General features: G+C 36.0%; 1 protein-coding gene across 1 annotated transcript in view; it reads right to left on the bottom strand.

Moving 5' to 3' along the window:
- The window catches only part of PSMD1 (proteasome 26S subunit, non-ATPase 1), a 91,440-nt gene that overhangs the window by 8,202 nt on the left and 57,690 nt on the right, over positions 1–25,548 (bottom strand). Inside the window, exons 17-21 of the mRNA XM_032857474.1 lie at positions 16,528–16,642; positions 13,093–13,209; positions 6,203–6,305; positions 2,831–3,000; positions 817–909 (exon numbers count right to left, since the gene is read on the bottom strand). Coding sequence (XP_032713365.1) covers positions 817–909; positions 2,831–3,000; positions 6,203–6,305; positions 13,093–13,209; positions 16,528–16,642 — 598 coding nt within the window. The remainder of the gene's footprint in view (positions 1–816; positions 910–2,830; positions 3,001–6,202; positions 6,306–13,092; positions 13,210–16,527; positions 16,643–25,548) is intronic.

Below are 25,548 nucleotides of genomic sequence, written 5' to 3'. Positions count from 1 at the left end.
AGGGGCAAGTGCAGCTCTCGAATTCACTATAGTATGATTTAACACACATCAGTGAGTGTTCTCAGATACCGCTGACAGAGGAATATAAGTTGGTTATATTCACTTTGAAAGGAAATTTAGTTAATACCTATGAAAATAAATAATGTACATTACTTTTCATCAATCACATCTCATACCCTATCCTACAGATACACTTGTACAAGTTCACAAATACACGTGTATGAAGACTCTTAATCTCATTTGTAATAGTGATTAATTAGAAATCACCTGAAAATGTGCATCAAATGAAGAACCGAGAAGACAAGTAATGGTATGTATACCTAAAGGGATTGTCCGCAGCAAACAATGAGATCCATATATATTGAAATTTCTAAAGGTTATTATTGTTTTTTGTTTTATTTTAAGTAGACTACACGCCCAATGTGGGGCTTGCACTCATTATCCTAAGATCAAGAGTTGTGCACTCTATTGACTGAATCAGCCAGATGCCCTCAAAAATTGTTAAAGTAAAAACTATAAGCTGCAGAACAGTATGTCAAAAATAATTTTATCTGTGGTGTAAAAAGTATTGAAATGTGTGGAGAAAACATTTGGAGGGATTCAAATTATGATTCCTGCAACATGGAACCTGGATGACTGGGAGAGAAAAAGAGCTTTTACTTTACATTCTTGTGTAATGTTAGATTTTACCATAAGAAGTATTATTTTGAAAATATCTAATTTAAAACATAAAAATATTTAAAACAAACCCAACGAAAATACTAAGTAGCTTCTATATGTAAGTATAAATGCTCCCCAAGGGAACAAAGAACTTACCTTTTCCTTTTCTTTTTCTTTTGGTACTTCCAGAGGGGCAGGATATGCAAATGTGGATGGTTTACAGTTTGATTTATACTGAACTTTCGGCATCTGAAGAAATAAAAGAATTTTCTCCCTTGCGTTAAAATAACCCAAATCAAGATTTAAGAATTCTATGCTTTTAGTCAGACGTTTCAATCCAGGCTAAATGTTCTCTTATAGTACCTATAGGGATCTGTTTTCTCACACTGAATTTGTTCTGAAGTGCTTTATGGAACTGCCTGTAGTTCCCTATACTTTCCTGAAGCTCTGTGCCTGTTCAGAGGCACCTCTTCATCTCATCTTTACTGGCCGTGCTCCCTGATTTAGTTAGTGGGTTAAGCCCCACTCACGGTGTGAGCATCAGATCAACTGTTACCTCCTTTGTAAAGTGTTATTTGATTATCTAACCTGCATACCTAACTTCCATGTACCTTCCTTATACCACTCCAACAACCTACACAAGTCTGTACAGTTTCTGTATCACATTATCCCTCCTAACAAGAGTCTAACATGAGCCTAATGAGAAAGTTAGCTTCACATTACTTATTGAGTAGGTGTTACATTCACTAGTCTGAATTTTTCTCTATTTCCCCAATTTACACTGATAGAGAATGGTAATTGGCATCACATTCACCAGGATAAGGAATCTTGTCTTTTTCATCCCACTTTCCTTGTAAAGAATGGAAACAGAGAACAGGAAATTGTGTGTTAGAGGATAAAGTCCCTATAGATTGTGTAAGATGTTTAACCATAGTGTTAAAGGTTAGGGATTGCGAAACCTAAAGAGTCGTCTTCTTCCTCTTTTTTGATTTTATTTATTTATTTGACAGAGACAGAAAGAACACAAGTAGACAGAATGGCATGCAGAGGGAGAGGGAGAAGCAGACTCTCTGCTGAGCAGGGAGCCTGACGAAGGGCTTGATCCCAGGACTTTGGAATCATGACCTGAGCCAAAGGCAGACGTTTAACAGACTGAGCCACACAGGTGCCCCTAAAGATTCTTATCTTGAAAGATAAAACTGCTCAATATTTATAAATGTGAGTAGTTATATGCTCAAACACTTAAAGGATAAATGGCTGTATAGCTAGCTATACTGGAAAAAAAAAAAGGCAACTGGATAAAATATTCTTTATCAGCCATTTTCTGGCCTCCAATTTTTCCACTCTGAAATTTAACAAACCATTTTAACACAAGTTATGCCCAGATTTAAGAGTATTTGAAGGTCAAAAAGCCTCTGAGAAGACAGAACAGGCAAATCATCAGGCCACAGGACTGAGAAAGACCTAAGCAAAAACCCCATTAAAAAAAAAAAAAAAAAAAAAAAAAAAGGATGGTGTGATGACGGGGGATGGGTCACCTTTAGTCCTTGAGTCATGTGACCAGTTTCTGTCAGATTCCTCGGATCCTCAACTTTGGCCTTGTTTTCTGCCACTACGAGAGAGACATCCTCCCATTTTGCTCTTCCCTTTAGCTGTAATCCTTTCTTCCATCAAATATTCCAGCATCACACAACTCTGAAACATGGCCCTGTCTCAAACCTTCATTCCTTACTAAGATTTAGTTCGGGTCACCTTTCTTCCTTGCCAAGATTACTGCAATAGCATTCATTGTAATGGACTTCCACTGATACCAGAATGTTGTTTCTAGAATGCAAATCTCATCATGTCATTTATCTGCAAGAAATCCTTCAATAGCTCCCAAAGAACTTCAGTAATAAAACTGAAGAGTGATCTATAAAGCTTTCTCATATTTTTATATTTTCCCCTCTCTTACCATTCCCTCTCAACTGATTCATCCAAGGTTAATGCTAGTAGGGAGATTTGATTTTCAAAACTTCCACTGACACACTCCACTCAACAAGGTGATGACTCAATTTAAAGGGGGAAATACAATATTGGTGAGAGGCCAACTCATCTTTAAAATTTCATGAAAATTCTTATGAGTGGGTGGTTAGGATACAGTGAAGAAACCGAGGTGTTACAAACATACCTTTAAGTCCTTGTTAAGGCCAATGACACAGGTAGGGGTATAAGCCAATGACAGGAAGTGTGAAAGAGGAAACCAGAACCAGAACTGGGTAAAGACAAGGACACCAACTACAGAAGGCATATGGGTGTGCCCAGTCCTGGACTGCAAGGAGATTGTGACATTATGACCACCTGTAGAAAAAGAGAGAAACAATGAACAAGAATCCAGTAGGGTAATAAAGATATCTAAGTATTGCACTAGGGAAGCATTTGGTGATTATTTTAGGAATACAGTTCATAAAAGCTAATACAGAGTCGCTGGAATTTGTTAATGTTATATTTTAATTGGAATCAGGATAATCTAGACCTTTTTTCTATATAAGTAGGAATTTTCCAAAAACAAAGCCTGAAGGATATCAAAACTGAATGTTAAATTAAATATTAATCTCTATTATACATTAGGGTTTTTAATGTCCTAAGAAGAAGTAAAACTTTAGTATACATCATATTTACAAACGATAGCAAAGAGGCCAGAGGCAGATATTGTTTGCTTAGTTTTACTCTTTCTTTTTTAGTTATGTCTGAATGTAGGCAGCTCCACCATTAACTAGCCTTGTGATTTTGGATAAATCATTTTCCCTCTAAAGTCTCTTTTCCCATTGGCAAAATGAGGGTTTGGACTAGAGCACTGGAACTAGAGCTCTACCACCAACAAAAGAAAACCTTTAATCTCCATCCAACCTTCGAGTCAACTGAAAATTTTTTTGCGGAAGCACAATATGTGAAACAATGAAATCAAACCTAATTCTATTTAATCAGAAGTTTGGGCTGTTGAGAGGCTGAATGGCTCAGCCTGTCCTGTTCACGAACTTCTTGCCACATCCCCTAGACTATCCCTTGACGGAGTGCAGAGAAACACAGTCTGAACCCTAGTGAATAAGAACTAAGATCCAGCATCAGTTCACTGGATCTTTACTGGGCCACTTTAGAAAGGCTGAGATTCTAGGAGGCTATTAGGGGTTGCAAACTTGAATGCCTTTAGGAACCAGTCAGGCAAACAAATGAGAAAACCTGGACTGGAAGCAGTGGGGAACTGAAGCAACTGGAAAGTTCATGTCGTATTTAAAGAGGACATGTTAATAAAGGTATACGTCCAGAGTTGCTAGGTAATTCTGCTTTTAAAAGTAGACTCTAATCTGGATTTTGTCCAAAATTTTGCACCCTGGTTAGGCAGACAAACATGTTTAAATCTGATTTGGCCCACAGGCCACTGTATTGCAGCCTCTGGTCTATATAACAGTATTAGTGTTGGACCCCAGAACTTTGAGACACCAATCTTTTAGTTTATATAAGATACCTGATAAAGGGTATCTCAGTGGCTCAGTCCATTAAGCATCTGACTTTGGCTCAGGTCATGATTCCAGGGTCCTGGGATCAAGTCCTGCACCGGACTCCCTGTTCAGTGGGAAGTCTGCTTCTCCCTCTGCCCTTCTCCCCACTTGTGATCTCTCTCCCTCTCAAATACATAAAATCTTAAAAAAAAAAAAAAAGAAAAGAAAAAAGATACCCTATAAAAATGGAGCTTATCTGTGCCTAGTCACCATCCTAATTTGAATTCCAATTCTGGATCTCTATTGGTCACATTTCACTTCTTTTAACCTCAGTCTCTCCCAGATGCTGCTACTTTAGAGTCAGGAAGTGAGTACTAATTTTACTAAACTAAAAAAGCACTTCAATTTTTTATAATAATCAAATAATCTAGATTTTATTTGGAAAAAAATCAGGTACTCTTTAATTCTGTTTTTCCAACAGGGATGAGTTATATGCATTTATTGTCTGCTTGTGCTCTTCCCTATGCTAACCACCACATTCACCAAATGCTTACTATATATTGAGAATTTTGAACAAAATACTGAAAAGAGATCCCAAGGAGCCTCTACTCTAGTGGAGAAGACAAATAACTAGATAATTAAACTAGGGCATACAAGCATTATGAGACTGAAACCTGGACACCAGTGAGGACATATAGCTAAGCATGGCATCTAACCCAGGGTGAACGCTGGGTAGGGCAGAGGGGAGGGGAAGGCTGCTCAGAATACATGATAATATTTTTAGTTTTGAAGCTGAATGCCCTTTATTTCAATGAAACCCATTTTCTTCAGACTTAGAAACTAAACTCGTCTTTTGTTCCACGAGTCTGAGATTTAATACAAAACAAGAAAGAGTTTATCCTATTGGTAGTGTTTACACAGTCTTACAAACTTTGGTCATAAACCTTAATCTTTGGCTCTTCTCCCTGAAGAGACCAAATCATTGAGTGAATTCTCATAAACTTCAACTTCACTCATTCCTTTGAAGCTGCCCTCCAGAGTTCCTCCATTAACACTAACTTCTGAGAGCCAGACTGCAGGACTACATGTTTTTTCTATGCAGCTACAGCAGTTTGTAGAACAGGATACTGATAAAGTGAAAAGGGTGAGAGAATAATTTGGCTTGTAATAGTGAACACAGCAGTACAGAACTTTTAAGTACTGAATAACACTAAAATAAGTAAGGCAAAAAACACAGTAAATAAAAAGATAAACGGAAAGAAGCATCAAAACTTTATTGGTCCACTGACAATTCAAAGAGATACTCATAAAAGGCAGTGAAGGGAGAGGGGCTGAAAGGGGAAGGAAGGGAGGGAGAGAGAGGACTTCTAGTAAAGATGGTAAAATAAAGCTGAAACAGAGAAGTATCCTCCCCTAATTCTTAACAAATAATATAGCAGAGATCAGCAAAAAACTGTAGTAGTACTGAATGAACAAGAATGAACAAGTAAAGGGTTGTACGTGAAAGTACAAAGCTCAAAAACTGGCAGCTAAAAGAAATAAATGGATTATGGAGTAGTAAAATGTTACTCCTAAATCCTATTTAAAAACCAATTACCCAAAGTAGCCAAGCTCAAATGGCTACATCCTGTATGATTCCAGCTGTATAATACTCTGGAAATGGAAAAACTAAAGTTACGGAGACAATAAAAAGATCAGCGGTTGCCAGGGGATCATGTGGAAGGAGAGAGAGATGAAAAAAGGTTGCAGACAGAGGATTTTTAGGGCACTGAAACTATTGCCTATGATGTAATGGTGGATATATAATTATGCACTTGTCAAAACCTATAGAAAATGAACTTGAATGTAAACTAGGGACTGATAAAACCCAGCCAATTCAGTGTCAAGTTCTATGAACTACAGGTTCTACGTTTTCTCTAGGAATAAGTTTCCCACAGAAAATTTCCCAAACAATTCCCCAAATAATTTTCCCAATTTCTACTATGTCATATAGTTAGAGCAGATAGGTACTTCATCAGATTTAGTTTAAATAGATAAATACATCTGGAAGATTTAACATTTACCTGCATCCAGTATGCCTTGCGCCAAAATAGCGCCAAACTTGGCCATGACATCATCATGTTTATCATTGATAACTTTGGAATACAGCTGTCTGAACTGATTCACCTGAAGGAACATGCAAAAGAATTGTAGTCATATCATATTCATTTGTGGAGCCATTTCAGACCAGGGAATAGACTGTTCAAATTATAATGAAAATTGAGCTCTGAAATTCACAACATTCAAAAAGAGAGAGATACAAACCAGATATCAAGGCAGAAAATTTCCATGGTTGAAATCATGGGTGTTATGACTTTTCATAAGAACTGGAACACCAGTTCTGTTTTCAATCCTCATTCCCCAGTGGATGATTCAGACTCATGGAAATGCTGAATGTGACTCTGAATCGCACCACTGTTAGTCAGCAGGCTTAAACAGTTCAAGCGAACACTGAGGCTTTAATGGTACTGTGAATAACAGCTACTTTGCTTACCATCACCCTTATAGATTTCCTAGCGGGCATAATCCTTCAATTCTGTCTTCAAGTAAACTACCCTTTAGTGAAGATGTGTGAGGCATATTTTGGATTTAGTGCATATTCACATCAAGATTTTCATTACGCACACATACTCATTTTTTGAGAACACGTGCTAACTCAGGGTGGGGTTACTGGAATTTTTGTTTCTTTATTCTTTTCTGTATTCTTAAAACTAATATATATTATTTTACAATTAGAAAATAAATTTATAAAATACATGTTATCAATATATTTGTGATTGCTTTAAAACTGTGTGAGTGGCAATAAGGGAACTATTTTATGCTTCCTCCATGTCTCACACTTCTCTGTTTTCCCACCCGTGCCTTTCAAGGGGTAGGCACCCAGGAAGAAGTCTGCCTATGCTAGAAGCACGTGATCATGGAGGTCCCCAAATTTGCCCAAAGCAGAAAATAGTGACTTTGAGTTTCCTAATATAATGACCTTACTTGCATGACATATTCTTTCAGAATCTCTTCCCCTCTTCACCTGTCTTGGTCTTAGAAGTCATGCTGTGCAATGCAGGGTAAGAGAGAATCAGACGGCCTTGGCTTACAAAGATCTCTCCTTCAGTAAGTCCTTCAGGAAAGTTACTTAGCTTTTATGTGCTTCAGTCTCTTCATCCCTGTAGGGATTATAGGATCTATCTTACACAGCTGCTGTAAGGATTATCTGATGCAATCTATATGTAATGTAATGTGTAAACAGTGTTTTATAATTCAGTTTAAGCAGGACTATCCTACCATACTGTGGCAGAACCCTACCAGTCCCCCTTGACTATTATCTCTGTAGCCTAATACTGCTAACAAAATGTGATTGAGAAAAACAATGAACTCGCTCTGCCACTACCTAGCATATAACCATTAGTGAGCCATTTTCTTTTCTAGGTCTTACTTTCTCTAACTATAAAACCAGCATGACTAGATCATCATAAAAGTCCCTTCTAGTTTTAAAAATCCCAAGGTTTGATGCTTTTACTCTGGTTCAAAAGGTCAAATTCCTTTGATTCTGAACTTATTTTAGATGAACACTTACATTTCCTTATATAGGATGGAAATTTTATGTGCTTAAAGGTTTATGAAATATGTCATGAACTTATAAAAAGTAACACTGGACAAAGCACTGTATGTACATCATGAGGAAGAATTTAAATATAAAACTGTACCTAAAACAACAGGAAATCACACGTTCAGTGAAATTGAAAGACAGATTAAAAAAAATCAATACAAATATGTCATAGGACTCTCCAGTTAAGTAGACTACTTCAAAGAGCTATTTCTTATTTATCATTTAAAAATTGTTTTCCTCACATTTTATTACTTATGGAGTAGTAATTCTCATGTTATGATTCTTCATAAAGAATTATTTTAGTAGGTTAGGATAGTATCTTAAATTTGAAGGCAAGTTTGAGATCATATACTTCCTGTACATACAGATGAGAAACTGAAGATAGGTGACGTGACTGGCCTGTTTGCGATCAAATAACTAACTGCAATCATGATGAGGATTATGATTTCTGGTTCAATTTCACTGTTATGAACAGTATGGTGCCTCTGGGGAAAGTATAATTTGTGGGAGAAAAACGTTTATTTCCCATTTTATATTATGAGAGTCTCACAGAAAAGACAAATTCTAGGCAATCCTGTGATCCATGCAGTCATTCTGCTGTATATGATTATCTAAAAATCCACCTTCTCCAAATTCATGCATTTTTAACATTCATCATATTTTTAAACTCTATACCTTATACTTTTGGGGGGAAAAAACACTTTCAGGAAAAAAAAATGGGGAGAAGGAAATAAAGTTCTCTGGGGTCATTTCTGTTGGTACTTATCAGCTGGGTATGTTTCCTTTCAATTTTCATCTATTTTCCTACATAGAGAAATAAAGCAGCACATCAAGGATTAGTTTTGAAGTTGTCTTCCTTTTCTCTTTTTCTGCTATTATATCTGCTCTTATGACTTCAACTATAGGTATATAACTTCTTCCATGAAATCCTTGAGGTCAGATGAATTTTGGAATTCGGAATTTGTAAAGATAACATGGTCTATATACCATACATTATGTAATACTCAAGGCAGCATAGGGGCAATACACTATAATCAAATAAGTTAGTATTTCAGAAGGAGCTAAATGACTGAACATTAATGCTAACTGAGATAAAGGCTATAAATGAGTTCATATTAATTCAAGTTTTACAGCCAAATGAGTCCTAAAAAATAAACCTATTTTCCGTTTTCAGAGCTTTTTGGATTTTAGAACTGCAGATATAGGGCTATGACTTATGTAGTTTCTTTGTAGTTAGTTCCCAAATCTCTATCTTCAGTTCTGATTTTTTCCTTTACTCTCATCTTATTTCCAGCTGACTTGCTATCATCTCAAACTCAACATGCCTAAAACAAAAATTATCTTTATCCTTTTAAGATATTGCCAATATTATCATGATTTCCCCATTATCAATATACCAAATGATGTTTTTAGCTCCTTTCTCAGCTTTATGAGTATTATTTTGTTTATGGTAGTTGCTTGTAGCTCTTTCTTTCTATTATCATTGACACTGTTAGAGTCCAAGTTCCTACCTTTAAGGCAACAGTACGGTAATACAGATTACCATTTATAAATGTGTTATGTTATAAACTATCACCTTAAAATATAAAATTTTATTCTTATAATTTCATCTTATAGAAGTTCAAAGACTTCTCCATAGAAATATTATAGGTCGCTATGATGGCTCACAAAAGTCTAATCGACTCAAATTGTGATTTTAGAACTGCAAAAGCTTATCAAGCTTGGCCAAACTTGGATCCTACTGCCAAAAGAGCACCTGCCAGTTGTAGTTACTTACCTACAGCAGATAACCCAAGGCCAGATGATATTAGGCAAGGAGGAGCATCAGAGTTTTTATTTTTACACTGCAATATTTTTTATCCGATTCTATATATGATAATTATGTATATGTTCAAAAATGCTAAAGGTGGATTTCACTTAACAAGGAAAACAAAAGACAGATCCTTCATAAAGAGTAGAGTTGGGTTCTTGAGTGGAAACAGTTCAAAGGACCTATAAAAAGTACATTACTCTAGTTAAAATGTTTTGAATCTCTGGTCTAAGGGCTTTCCAAATTGGGTTTGTAATCACTCAGGGATGTATACAATGTCCCTGGGTCTATTTTGTTGAGAGTGAGTGATCAAAAAAACTGGCAGAAGAAGAAAGAAAAGATGCACTGGAATTAACTTAAACTGATATCACAGTGTATATAGAACTAAGCATTAAGACAGCATTCTGCAAAAGGATGTGATGTATATCATGCTTACATAAATACTTCCTTTGGAACTTTCCATTGTGAATTTCACAAACTATCAGAGAATGTCCCTTATGAATTCCTCTGAGGGGTGGTTATAGCCTTGATGAAATTAGTACTTCATCTCCATTTTACTTCCACTTGATCTTGTGCAGTTTGCAACCATATACTAGGACTCTCTAGTCTTGAGAACTTACTTCTCTTTAAGCTTTTTTTTTTTTTTTTTTTAAGATTTTACTTAGGTATTTATTTGAGAGAGACAGAGAGAGAGCGCGCATGTATATGGAGGGGCAGAAGGGGAGGGAGAGGGAGAGAGAATTTGAAGCCAACTCTGTGCTGAGCACAGAGCCTGATGTGGGGGGCTCAATCCCATGACTGTGAGATCAGGACCTGAGCCAAAACCAGGAGTCAGATGCTTAATGGGCTGAGCCACTCAGGTACCCTTCTTCCAGCTTGTTAACAGCTTTTTCTTTTCAGCAAAATGTCACATATCATTCCAAAATAATATCAAGTTGTCTTGTTAGCAATCATCAGATAAAAGGGAGATGATATAAACGAGAGCCCACAGAAGTCTTTATAGCATGCCTGATAGTAGAAAAAAATGAAATAGAACTCAAACTTTAAGAATTCATGAGCTGAGTAAACAATTTCCCTCTAAGGAACAGTGTTTCCTGAAAAAATACTGGAGTTTTACACTGGCATATGTAGCTTTGCTTTCATAATCAGTAGCATACACATTTAACTTTTTTCCCACGGAGTTTATATTAATGGCAACAGCTAGAGCAGCTATAACTGCATTTCAGCATTCTTAATTAATACTCAAGATTCTGATAAAACCTGAAGATGGAAGTGCTCCCCATTGTATTCACATCAGCTAAGACGGTTCAAAGGCATTTTATGGAATGATTAAAAAATACTAATTATTTAAATTCTGTATTTTTTCCACTTTTTCTACATGTGAAAAAGTTTTATTTATTAGAGTAAATAGTTGAATGCTTTTTCAAACTACACAGTCTACCCTACACCACCCCCATTCCAAAGGCCAGTGTTGGTGCAGAGTTTATGGTTGAAAAATCAACAAAATCCTACAGCAGAAGATGAGAAGACAGTAAAACATTTGTCTTGTTTATAGTAAAATAACATGAAAGCAACATGGGAGGGCAAAGTGAGTAAATATCTATATATTACTCTTAGGGGAGGTGCACTCTATGGCCTAAACTTCCTTCTTTAACAACGTTACTCAATTGGATAACTGCCAGCAGATAAAGCTCAGATCAAAAGCAGAAATAAAAGATGCAAAAGCTATTCATATTGTAACTGATATATTTAAAAACAAAAGCTAAAAAGAAATGTGGACTCTCTGAAAAGATGTTTGCTCTAGAACATACAATATATGAAATAATATTAAAACAGAATGAGAAGGTGGGATTCTATTTTTGCAATAATCCAGTGTTTGGAAGTCTTAACAAATGATTTTGACACAGAGAGAGAGAGCAGCTCTGGGAAAATGAAATAAAAATGATAGCAACTGCTTAGATATGGGAATCTAGGGCACCTGGATGGCTCAGTCGGTTAAGCAACTGCCTTCGGCTTAGGTAATGATCCTGGAGTTCCAGGATCAAGCCCTGTATCAGGCTCCCTGCTCAGTGGGGAGTCTGCTTCTCCCTCTGACTCTCTCCTCTCTCATGCTCTCTCTCTCTCAAATAAATAAATAAAATCCTTAAAAAAATGGGAATTTATTAAACAAAGTTCCATAAAATGAGAATGAATGATCAATGAGTTCTGGAAGTTTTGCTCTTCTCCACCCTCCCTCCCCCATCAATCTACTTTGCTGAAAATAAGGATGTTCTACATGTGCTTGATGAGGCAGAAGACAGTATGCCAATGGTTTTTCCAGTTGTCAATTTCTTGACTATTTTTCAAATAGAAGCAAAATTAATACAAAACTATTAAATGCTCTAATTTCAAGTAATGAATAAAAAGTTCTAAACCTATTATATAAGGTATACATACCTATTTCATATACGAAAAGTGACAATTTTTAGTACATGTGAGTAAGATCGGTGCATTTTCTCAACAAAATGAGAAATTTTGGCTGAGGTGCTAAGATACATTAGATATCATATTCTAACATGATGTCTGCGAGAGTGTCATGAGGAAATTTTAAAACAGATATCTCAAAATCTGTGCTGGGAGCCATCCACAAGGTACCTATGAGAAGTGGACTACAGTATGTGTGAGGGGGATTTCTGTGGGGAAAGCTGAGCTGTGGGTCTTTGTGCCTCACTCCAAACCTAAAGATGGGCTTCAGAGGGACCACGTGGAGAGCTTAATATCAGTGGTCACTGTACAGGGACATATGACATGAAAAGTTAAGAGAAATTAGCTATCCACTGAGGTACTAGCAGAGAGTGTGAGGGAGATGGAGAAGAGGAGGGAGAAGATGACAGAGAGGAGGAGAGAGAGAGGGACAGAGCAAGCAAAGCTACACTGAGAACCATATATGATACTCCTAGCTACAAGGGCAAAATACACAGGACTGGTTCTGTGAGCAGATATGGGTCAGGAAGGAAAGAGCCGTCCTGGAGCCACGTGAATGTCTCCCAGGGGGGCAGTGACATTCTAACAGAGAATCTGGATATACTCATTTCTAAACTGAGATTGTATATACCATATAAAAATGAATGCAGGACTTTTTATTACCTCAAAAAGATGAATCAAAAAGTCATGGACTACCTAAATTTGCATTCTCTATCAGAGGAACAAGTTATCCTACTAAACGCATTTTAAGAGGACAGTAGGAGGCAAAAATTAAAGTTCATTTTTATGATTTCATCAACCTGTAAGTTCTAATTTTTCAACTATAGCTAAATAGTTAAATTAACAAAGTGACTATAAATCTGTAAGAAATGCATTTAAAGAGTGTTATATAGTTAAAGTTGTCTCTTACCCACCTTTTTACTTCTTTTATGTTTGGTATCCACTACATTTGAGGTAAAATTGTCCTTAAAAGAGGATAAGTTACTAAAGAAAAGCCTGAACCAGCTCTCTTCTGGAGAATTTGTTTGTTTGCTCACCTTTGGACAAGTGACTTCAGTCTGCTGGATCATGATGAGAGCCGAAGCTATCAGAGCTCCTTGCCTCACATAGTTCACAGGGTCATTTGTCATTGGCTCTAACAAATTAATTGCTTCCTGAAAACATTAAAAAAAATTTTAAATTAAGCTGGTGTAGCTGGATTTTCAAATTAGTTACTATTATTCTAAGTCGGTACTTTCATCTAACATTGTAGTGAGTTCATTAAAGACTACTTGCAACTGAGTATGCTTTAAGTTTCAATACAGTCGACCATAAATGAGAAGGAAGCTTGCAGAACGGGTGCTCCTGTCTTGAGGTAAAAGAAGTCAAAAAGAAGGTAATAGGAAATGAGATTAATGTTTGATAAACACCTACTATTTTCCAGGTACAACAGTATTATATATGTTACCCCATATAATTCTATTAATCCTAAAACAAAAACAAATAAACAACAACGTATAACAATCTTTATAAACAAAGGAAACCGAGGTTAAGAAATTTGCCCAAAGTCACGTAAGTAGAGCACTCAGGCCTGTCTGACCCCAAAATCTGAATTAAGTATCCAACTTCCTTCAAATATTAGGTTAAGGTAATGTCTTTGATGATTTTGTAAGACCTAACTTAAAAAATTAAATCGATGTTTAATAGGATTCCTCAATATTATATTCTTCAGAATAATCGGTTCTATGAAAAAGGGATTCCTCGGTGAAATAAGTTTGGTAGCTCTGGAGTACTATATATCACTGCCCCTTGCAGGTTCAAAATACATACAGCTTATCAAATACTCTCTGAATGCACACCATACCAAAAGATCCAGAGCCTTATTAAAGAAATTACTCAAACTTTGTTTATCCCAGCATTTGTTCACTATATTTGACCAAGAACTCTTTCGCCCTATGTAAGTTCTGTTAACAACATGCAGAAATTTTGTTAAGTGCCACTTTATAGCATTCCTTATAAGGTCTTTGGTAGATATAAATCCAGAGGAAAAAAGCAATGGGTTAACAAAATTATCAAATTTCTTTCTTTTTTTTTTTTAAGTTTTTTTTTTTTTTTTTTAATTTGACAGACAGAGATCACAAGTAGGCAGAGAGGCAAGCAGAGAGAGAGATTGGAGGAAGCAGGCTCCCCGCTGAGCAGAGAGCCCGATGCGGGGCTCGATCCCAGAATCCTGGGATCATGACCTGAGCCGAAGGCAGAGGCTTTAACCCACTGAGCCACCCAGGTGCCCCTCAAATTTATTTCTTAATACAGTATGCCATTTCTTAAATATCCTTTGTTTCAAGGCCAAGGAAGGAAAGAATAAGTTGAATTCTTTTTTTTTTTTAGGCAAACAACTTCAGATTTCTTTACAGGTAGATTCATTTATTTTAAAAATCAGAGCTGTTAACAGATAATATGTATAACAGATAAGTGTATTCTTTCTCCCCATTTCAGTGAAAGATGTCATAACATTGTGCAGAGTTTTTTAAACACACTCATAGTACTGTCAATACTTTTTATGAGGTAGTCATGATAAAAACATAAGCAAATTTCCAACTTAAAAGACACTAACTTGGTCTTTGAGGTATGTGATACAACCTCAAAGATACATTTTAGAACATAAAAAAAGTTTTGAGTTTTTAATAAATAAAAATAAGGCACCAAACCTTGTTCAGATAGGTATTGTTATATAGATCACACAAACTATCTAGAAATAAAGCAGACCTGCTTAATATAAGTAATAAAATTTTTTCATTGTATTAACTTGTCAGATGCTGTGTCTCAAAGAACATTTGCTCCTAGACATCATATTAAGTTTACAATAATCTGGAAAGAAAAAAAAATCTAATATACATTTAACTTAAGAGGCTTAACATAAATGTCTACTGAAGATCTGAACAGGAAATACTTCATAAAACATCCAACATAATTTTCCTTTGTTTACAGAGCAGATGTGTTCCAGAAAAAAATGAAGGCCAATATCTATAAGCTGTATTTTATAAACCCAATGATATTTCTAATAAAACTGAAGATACATTCTCAGATAAGAAATCCCCCCTCCAAAAAAACACTTTAAAAACAAATCTCTGTGAGGACAGAGACTATGTTCAACTCGTTCACCATCATATCTTTAAAGGATCTTCCCTTCCAACACTGATTTGACAAATATTTACTGAATGCCTACTATATGTCAGGTCTGACTTTAGGTTGTAGCAGTGAATATTCTGTTCTTAGGGACCTCACATTTCAGGGCAGAGACAGACAATAAATAAATAGGTGTAATAAAAATATCAGGTGGTGATAAGTCCTATGAAGAAAAAACAAAGCAGGGTAAGGAGATGAATGAGAATACCAGAAGGGGATGTTTCTCTACAAATTTTTATGCAATTTTTATCACTTATAGTGAAAATGCCATTTTAATTCCTAGCTTAAGTAAGGTTTTATGTGACTAGAAAAAGTTATTTATATCCAATACAATACTCTTTATTAGAGAAAAAGTTGAGCAAATTAAAATTTAATTCCTGGACTCAATCAATAAATAATTATGTTTTATTTTATTTTATTGTGGACAAGAAAGAATGAAAAAAATGACTCCTCTGATGTAAAGACACTGGGAGCATAATCTAGCTATACTCTTGTTCTTTATGTTCTCGTTCTCATTATGTTTGTATTCTCTCTCTCTCTCTCTCTCTCTCACACACACACACACACACACACACACACACACACTCCTACGCATGCACATACTCCATTAAAAGAAAAGTTCATGTTCTGGGGAGTGGTTAAGGTATGTGGGTTTGTGCTATGAAAGGCAAAAATGAGATGATTATGTCATTGCTGTGAATGAAGAATACTTGTTTAAGCAAGAGTGCATTTCTTTATGAATCCCATGATGACTTGTATTTCCTAGTCATTTGCTTGCATAACCCACTCTTGATTCTGTCACTTTTGAGGACTTAACAAGTATCAGGTTAGCTATTACGTTTGCGAGAAGAATCAGGCAAATAGCAGTTAAATGATTTTCTTAAAACAAAAACAAAAAAAGAAGGTTAGCTGATTTGGGTGGTCTCATTCAAGAAGGTTGATTTCCACAATACTAATCATGCCAATTAAACACGTAAATTACCATATAAAGTGACCAGAGTAATTCTTTAAAGAAAAAAAGTATTCTATCTTTTTCTTTTTTTAAAAGAAATCAATGGTTTCAAAAAGAAATTCAACAGCATTGTTTCCATTACAGTCACCCACGCAATGTGGTGGTTTTTTCTTAACCGGCTTAGAGGAACCCAGCATGGTAAAGTGAGGAAGGTAGTTCTGGGAAGCTCAGTGAAACAAGTTAACTCTTATAGATCACACCATACTTGCATTTTTACGGTGTACCATTTACTTTTCTGCAAGGGAAAACAGTCTGGTGCCAGGAAAGAACTGACCCGACTGGCTTTGGGCTTTACCTTGTTTCCTGTACCAGCACAGCAGATGCCCAGGGCCATAGCAGCTCCATAACGCACATGGGGATTGTAACTCTCTGACAACAATGAAACAACACTGGGGCATTGTTCAGGGGTCCTGATAAGAAACAGAGGAAATGAAGACAGTGTTAGAGGTAAAATATTTTAAATAAAGATGGAAGAATTTTAACAGGTTTTTTTTTTTTTTTTTTAACTTATGGGGAACAACAGTTGTATTTCACACAGAAGTTGGGAGAATAAAAAACCACCCATGGAATTCTAATTATTGATATTAAAAATCTATCTTCTGTATTCCGAGAATACAGAGAAAGAAAGCAGAATATAGCAGTGATTCCTCAACCATAACTCCGCATTAGACCAAGCATTACAGTCATTCCTTTGTGCCTCCTCCATAATGGGTAATAACCATGAGGGTGTGGGGGACACATAATGCTCTACATGGATCTTACTTTGTGTTTTGTATCAGAAGACAAAAGCTGTTATACAGACTCAGGGATGTTTCCAAAGCTGCACAAAAGATCTGAATCGCCCAGTATAACTCTGATTGAATATCAAATTGGTAAATATGCCTTGATAATGAAAAAATTCTGCTTTTTTTCTTTAGCAACTATTGTTGTGTTGATAAGGACAGAATTCTTTTTTAAAGTTTTATTTATTTATTTATTTGAGAGAGAGCAACAGAATGCATGTGTTGAGTGTGGGAAGAAGCAGAGGGAGTGGGACAAGTAGACTCCATGCTGATTGAGGCCCACATCGGGCTCCCTGCTTGATGGGAAGCCTGCTTCTCCCTCTCCTATTCCCCCCAGCTTGTGTTCCCTCTCTCTCTATCAAATAAATAAATAAAATCTTAAAAAAAAAAAAAAAAAAAAAAGAGAATGTAAGGGGAGTATCTGGGTAGCTGATAACGGTCTCAACCTGGGTGCTGTTACATTGTGTGTTCGATTGTGATTGTGAAAATTCACCAAGCTGTAGGTTAATTACATGCATGTTTTTGGATATATAGTACACTTCAGTAAAAACTGAAAGAAAAAGGCTACCCATATAACTACATTTAATAAAGTTTTTTTTTAAACACTATCTTCTTGTGAATGAAAGCAGTTACTACCTACAGACCAATTCAAATTCATAACTCTGTTGGAATTGTCCTCCAGACTGAAACTCTAGTAAGTGGTAAATTCGAATTTCAAATGGAGTAGAGCCAAATTTATGAAAACGTGAAATTTTGCTATAGGGCTGGATTTCCTCCTTATAACAAGGTCCATCATTCTTTCTTGAAAATTTTCTCAGTTTGACTAAGCTTCCTAGTAGGAATAATTTGTAAGTTAATACTAACAGCAACAATATGGAAAAAAAAAGCTTGGTATTATAAAAGATGCAAGTATTAAGAAACAGAAGATTTGGGTTCTAGTTCTAGTTTTGCTAATTTCTTAGTATGTCATGACATTAGGTAAGTCACTTTTTTTTTGTAATTAGAGATAACTTTTCTTTTGCTGGAATACATAGAATACATAGAAAACAAATGAGTAAATAACTGAAAATATGGTAAATATATATATATACCTTCAGTTAATGCACACTGACATAAATAACATTATATAAGAGGAAGCCATAAAGTAAAAAATCCATGTTCCAGTTCCTGTTTTGTCTCTAAAGAGCTGGGATAATTCAGAAAAAATTTAATAAACCATACACTCTGGGATCCCTTTCTATGTACAAAAAAAGAAGGAATGGGACTAGAAGTTCCATAATGTCTTTCCTACTTTATAATTCAAAGGCTTTTTTTAAAAAAAGATTTTATTTATTTATTTGTCAGAGAGAGAGAGACAGAAAGCACAAGCAGGGGAAGTAGCAGGTGGAGAGAGAAGCAGACTCCCCACCAAGTGAGGAGCCCAATGCTGGGATCATGACCTGAGCCGAAGGCAGATGCTTAATCAACTGAGCCACCTAGAACTCCCCAATTCTATGATTGAGATTCCCTCCCTTTCCCTCTTCTCTGGCTCATGTGCACTTTCAAATAAGTAAATAAATCTTTAAGAAAAAAAGAAAAAAAAAAAAAAGAACCAACCAATCAAAGGTTTTAAATAAGTGCTCATTGTTTCAGGACAGTTCTTTGGTGAGAAATATTCCTATGGAATTAAAGCAACATTACATCAAAGAGGCTGCCGGAGAGTCATTCTGTAATTTGTAGTAGACAGTACCATCATTTAATTTTTATTTTGCACTCCTATTAAGCAAAGAACTTAAAGCTCGGTCCATAACTTGATACTCAAATCCTCTGACAAACTCAAGCATTTTGTCACCAAATTAATTACAAATAAAGCCAATTCAAGAGTGTACATATCCTAAGGGCCAAGGCTGTTTTTTCCATATTTTTTATTTTCCATAAATTATTAGCACAGTCCTAGCTAATAAAGATAAAATAACTTTTATTACTTAGTAAATGACAAAGTGAGCCAAACTATATTTAGAGACTTAAACATTAAGTATTTTCTACTAGGTTCAGGACCTAATGGTTAACCTCTGGGGATGGGAGTGGCAGGGGCGTAGTGGAAGTTTGCCCTTCCCTGTTCCCCTGCCCACTTAAATTTATAATTCAGCTGTATAATTAAAAAAAAAAAGAAAAAAAAAAGGAAAATTTAAAAAGTACCTATGTTGCTTCATAAGGGCTAATTGAGTGTCTTTTAATTTTATGTGCTTTGAAGTTCTCAGTAGAGAGATCACATAGGTAAGGCCTAAAATACCCACAAAATAGGTACCTAATTCTAATTTGTTGTTTCAATAAAATTTCTTGGCTTGCAGCTACCAGTCAACTTTCCAACTTTACTATTTGTACAAACTTTCCACAGAGCAGGAACTGTACAAGGATATATGCACAAGTCACTGCCATATCATCTGACCATAAACTGCATATATGAACTCCTTTCTTTCAACATACTGGCTATTAATTACTGTTTCTTTACTAAATATTTTGTGTGATCTCAACATTAAACTCTATTAATAAATCAGATGCTTTCATCTGGTGTCTTTTTTCTAATCTATCTTTACTAGAAAAGGGAAAAAAATATAGCAATATATGTATATAGGCAGAAACACTGTTCTAGGCACATGGGGTCGATCACAGAGGTAATCTGGAGAGGCCATAAACCACAGGGGACCCCTTGGTAGAACTGTGAATTTCTGATTCAAACTAGGTGAATGCCACAGGATTAACATATGATGAAGGAATTAAGAATATACCCCTGCTGAGCTCCCTTATATTCTCTACTGAAAGACTAAATAATCTTAGTATTTTGGTAGGGAATTTCCAAGTACCTACAGATTGTCTTCAAGCAAATACACCACAAACACCTCAATCAACATACAGCAGTCCACACAGAGGAATAAGGGGCACCCCCTCCCCTACACTTCTCCCACCATGACAGTTCATTTATATAACCCAGGAAACTCACATCTTTAATCATTCTATTCCCTCATCCCCCACGTCTTATCTGCCACCAAATCAAGTGAAACCCTTAAATTTTATTTGTTTCTATTGCCCGTTTCAGGCCCCAAACACCTCTCATTGAAGTAATAGTGACTCCTTAAATAATCTCTCTTCCTTCTTTTCCTTTTGCCCTCGTTTTGCTATGGTAGTGAGAATAACATGGGCTTGGAATCAGAAAGACTTGAATTCTAATTCCAGTGCAGCCATTTAATACTAGAGTGGCAATCACTAAATCTCTCTAAGCCTTAACTGCATTACCCATGAAATGGTATCTGTCCCACCTTACTCATGCTGGGGAAAGGTGGTGGTATGGTAGAGTAGAGTACTATACCACAATCACTGAACTCTAAATGCATTACCAGAAACTGTCTTTGGATCAGAACCAGGAATGTGGCTATCCTAGCTGTAGTTTGGATTCTTATTTGTAAAAAAGGGAAGGTAACTCAAGCCCAAACATTCATGGAAAATAATATAAAGTGAGTTGGATATTAAACCTAGAAAGCTGGTTGTATTCAGAGTCCTGACCTCCAGATCTCTTCACCAACTTTTTAAGGAGCTAATGGCAGACAGAACACTTATCCACTTGTCCCTCAGCTATAGCAAGGGCAGGAAATTCCAGGGAAAACTGACTCACACTGAAGAGCTTATTTTAAATGTATCTTAAAAACTTCATTTATTTTATGATGCTCACTTGATAAAAAAAAAGTATTATACTTAGAATAGGATATTAACAGTTTCATGAGGTTCAGAGAAACTTTTGCCAGTGAACATAAATACTGGGAGCTTAATGCAGAGCTTTACCCAGTTGATTACCATAAAGACTAAAATAGGTTGTAAGGGCTATAAACTCAAAGAACATAAAAAAAAAAAAATCTTGTTAAGTTTCTCAGTCGGTAACAGTTCCAATGCTGACACATTCTTCAGTAAAGTGTTAAGACAAGAAATGATACATTTTTTAATTAGCTTAGACATTTAGTCCCTTCAAGAGTACAGTAAAACCAGAATATCTGTGTTTACTTTAATTTTTAGCAAGTAGCTCTAAAAGGACAAAAGAATTCTTCTAAGCAATGATTGGAATGTAAATATTCGCTGGAAGCAAAACTTTGGCACATTAATCCTTGTCTAAACATATAAAACACATAAAATGTATGCATAAATATAAAAATTTAAAGTCACAGTTAATAAATGAATAAATGGCAAAACAATTATCATCACCACTTTGAGGCTTGGAATGAATTAATGGACCTCAGGATAATTATCAATGATTGCTAACATCACAAAAATAGGAACAAGTTGGCCTAATGTGCACTGCCAGCCCTGCCCCTCTAAAAAGGAGAAAGAGAGAAAGAGAGAGAAACTGAACCTCAGTGTGACCAAGTCTCGAGATCTATCAATTTACAGGAAATACAGAAGACCAAAAAGCACATTATATTATACATAGGGATGCAGGATGCAATTAGCAAAATCCCTACTGTGCAAACTTGAGTCATAATAACCTGGTTTCTTCAACAAATGAACTGCAAGGTGGAAACAAAAAGATTAAAAGAAAATACATCAAATCTTTAATAATAGTCCATAGGGTTTTCTTTCACTTATTTTAGATAATTCTAACACTACTTGATTCTTAGCTTGCTTTTCCTTCTTTCTTTCCTTCCTTCCTTCAAGATTTTATTTATTTGACACACAGAGATCACAAGTAGGCAGAGAGGCAGGGAGAGAGAGTGGGGGAAACAGGCTCCCAGCCGAACAGAGCCTGATTCGATGCAGGGGCTCAATCTCAGGACCCTGAGATCATGACCTGAGCGAAGGCAGACACTCAACCTACTGCCACCCAGGCGCCCCAAATCTTAGCTTTTTTATACAAGCATTTATCTCTTAGATAACATCACAAAATAATTCCCGTCATTTGATATAATTCCTTCAGATTAGCATTTATAACAAAGTATTTAAATGACTAATCCCTGACCAGCAATAAAAACTTATCTCTTTGTCTCCATGAACATATTTATTTATTTTAAAAACAGATTTGATTGATTGGGAGGGGCGGGGGTGAGCAAGGGAAGGGCAGGGAGAGGGAAAAGCAGGCTCCCCACTGTGCATGGAAATAATATGGAGCTCAACCCCCTACAACCCCAGACCATAAGTGGAGCCAAAACCAAGACTTCAACATTCAACATATTGAGCCACCCAGGTGCCTCTCCATGAACATATTTAGAAAACAAATGTCTAGAAATTATCAAGTCACAGGAAAATAATGGGGTTTGTTTTACTAAGTAGGGGGATGCAGAGAACAAGGAATTCAATAGTTTGGAAACCACTGTATTAGCATAAAATGTGTTATGTCTGACAGCTTTTTCACATATTTATGTTATGCTATTTAAATTTAAAAGTATATTTACTCAAACAATTATAAATGTGCTAGCTGCATTTCTTTTTAACAATGGAGCTACAGGTGGTGGGAACTCTAAGAACTTTTTTTGTTCCTTATTTTTTGGCTAGTTTATAAAAATAAAAAGGTGAATATCATTAGGTTAAAAAAAGTGGGGAGAGGGTGCCTGGGTGGCTCGTTGGTAAAGCAACTGTCTTTGGTTAAGCAACTGTCTTTGGTTTAGGTTATGTTCCCAGGATCCTAGCAGAATGGAGCCTACACCTGCCCCAATCAGGCTGCTTCTCCCTCTTCCTCTGCAGCTCCCTCCTGCTTGTGTGTTCCCTCTCTGTCAAACGGATAAATAAAATCTTAAAAAAAAAAAAAAAAAAAAAAAAAAAGGCGGGCAGAGATATATTGAGTTTTATTTTCATTACAATATAAAAGAAATGCATCAAATATTTATTATCAGGAAAATAACTGAGAAAGAAGAAAGCAGTTTTGTTTCCCCAGCATACTTTTATCCCACGAACCTCTATATTCCAAGCTGCTGCTATTCGTGGATTTTCACTTTATCAGTTTAGATATATCTACTACATGTGAAGTATCATAAAGAAAACAAAACAAAATTACACAGATCCTGCCCTAAATCATACAAATTTAGTCCTACCTTTTATATATATATATATTTTAAATCATTTTACTAGGCTTCAGATAATGAAAAATAGCAATAGTTCTAGATAAGCTTTTGCTTTATTTCCAAACAGACTGTTTCTTTCAGGTGCTACCAAAATAGGGCAAAAATATCTCAAAAGATGAGAAGAAAGTAAATTTGTAAGATTTATACAAAGAATTCTACTTCACCATAATAAGAAACATGGCTCTTAAAAATATCAAATTGCATTCCTGGATCTACAGAAATCTGTAATATTCAAATCTATAATATTCAAAAAGTTATAGTATTATCAGCACATTCCCACTACCCCTTAAAATGAGCAAACCAGGGAAAGTCTTACAGTGTGAGTGAGAGATTATACACTTGTAGATTATTAAAGTATTAATATTTCCTTGATTTTATAAAAATGAACATAAATATACTTCAATTCTCAGAAAGTTTAATTCATTTCTGGTATTTAAATAACTGTCCTAATAGTAAAGGTCTACTTCTAATAGCTGATTACAGTGATTACTGAAGACTTCCAGAGCTGAGCAAATAGAAATCAAATATTTGGGTCTTTTATGACGAACCGTAATTCTAGATATAAGAATTCTTTTGATTAAAGACATTTCATGATATCAAGTTGTACTATAGAGTTTCACCGATATTTTAAAAAAATATCTTATTCTTTTGTCCTTGACAAAAGTGGATAAAGTCATGACCAGCTTTCTTTGGCGATAACAACCTGGCAAAAACCGTCAGAATGAACTCTGAAAAAAATCTAAGGAAAAACTTACAACAACCATGGGTCAGCTTAATGAAGCACTGTTGGAAGAGAGTGCTGTGATATTGGAAACTGCCCATCTACCACCCTACTCTGAGACTGGTGGTGTCAGTGGAGAGGGCAGCCTGTGTCCTAGCACAGCTGTTAATGAGAGGGAGCAAGACAGACTTTATTCTCACAGAACTGAGAATAAATTGTGTTTCAACCTGCCTGGTGGCTCCTTGAAGCAGCAGTGCAACAGCCTGCCTTTATTTCACCAAACTTAAGAGAATTTGCAGGCCTGGAGCAGCTTGCCAGGTGACATTTGTTGAAAACATGTAAAGGCAAAAGTACTGGCCATGGGAGCCTGGGGCATGGATTAATGGTTAATCTAGGCAATAAACGGACCGAGAAGCTTGGGAAGAAAGAGGCTGGGAGAGGAGATATGTGGGGTTAATAAGGGCTTTAAAAGCTGCCACATACACGGAGGGAATTGCGAATACCACATGCGTACTCAGGGTTAGACACATGTCCAGGAAAGGCCTGAGAAGACTCGAAACGTTCACTCCCGGCCCTGCACAAGCAGGAAGCAAAGGCTAAGGCAGAGTAATCAGGCTAAGTTAAAGGAGTGTCCCAACAAAGCCAATCTGCAAGGACTAGGAGAATCTTTTCCCTTTCCCCTTTCCCCTTTCTTTTTTTTCCTTTTCTTGGCTCCAGGCATTTAAGGAAACTGTCGAAAAAACCCACTAGCTGACCGCTAGGCTAACATAACACAGAGCTGGAGGAAGAGGCTTATAACCCACTGAGCCACCCAGGTGCCCATATAAAACTACTTTTAAAAGTCACCAAACAATCCACAAGAAGCAGCAATAATAAACCCCTGGGAGGGGGGGTGCAGAATCTGATTTCCTTTGTTGCCACACTGTAATATTCAAAACATCCAGTTTTCAACAAAAAATTAAGAGTCATGAAAAGAAATAAGGAAATACATAAAGCCTATTCACAAGAAAAAAAGAAATTAATAGAATGAGTCCCCGAGTAAGCCCAAGTATTGGACTTAAGCCATCTTAAATACATTCAAAGAGAAAAAAAAAAAAGAGGCAAATAACTAAATAAAACAGGAGAACAATTCCTCATCAATTCAAGAAAAAATCAATAAATAGAAATTATATATAGATACACAAAATCAAATTCTGGAACTGGAAAGTGAAATGAAAAATTCACTAGAGAGGGTTCAACAACAGAACTGGGCAGGCAGAAGAATCAAGTTAGGTAAAGTGACAATATTAAATTAAATTGAGAATTATGTTAGGTGAACGGAGATTATCCAACCTAAGGAGCAGAAAGAAAAAAGAATTTTACAAAATGAACAGAGCCTTAAAAACCAGTGGGACACCATCAAGCATACCAACGTTGCATAGATGGGAGTCCTAGAGGGAGTGAGAGGGAGAGAGCGGTAGAAAGAACAATTGAGGAAATAATGGCCAAAACCTCCCAAATTTTGATAAGAGACTAGAAACTCAACAAACTCTAAGCAGGATAAATTCAGAGACTAGTGATCAAAGAAGACAAAACCTACATTCTAGTAGGAGACATATAATCAAAAATAAATGATAAACTAAGTAAAAAATGTGAAGTACTAAAGAGAACAAAAAAAGGAAATCAAGGTAAGGGGTATTGGAAGAGACAGGAGAGGAAGGTTTAACAGTACCAATTAGGGTAGTCAGTGTAGG

The sequence above is a fragment of the Lontra canadensis genome, unplaced genomic scaffold (assembly GCF_010015895.1).
Source record: "Lontra canadensis isolate GAN:19392208 unplaced genomic scaffold, GSC_riverotter_1.0 scaffold13, whole genome shotgun sequence".
Taxonomy (NCBI): Eukaryota; Metazoa; Chordata; class Mammalia; order Carnivora; family Mustelidae; genus Lontra; species Lontra canadensis.
The sequence above is the reverse complement of the archived record's forward strand: the minus strand, read 5'-3'. Positions and strand labels throughout refer to the sequence as shown.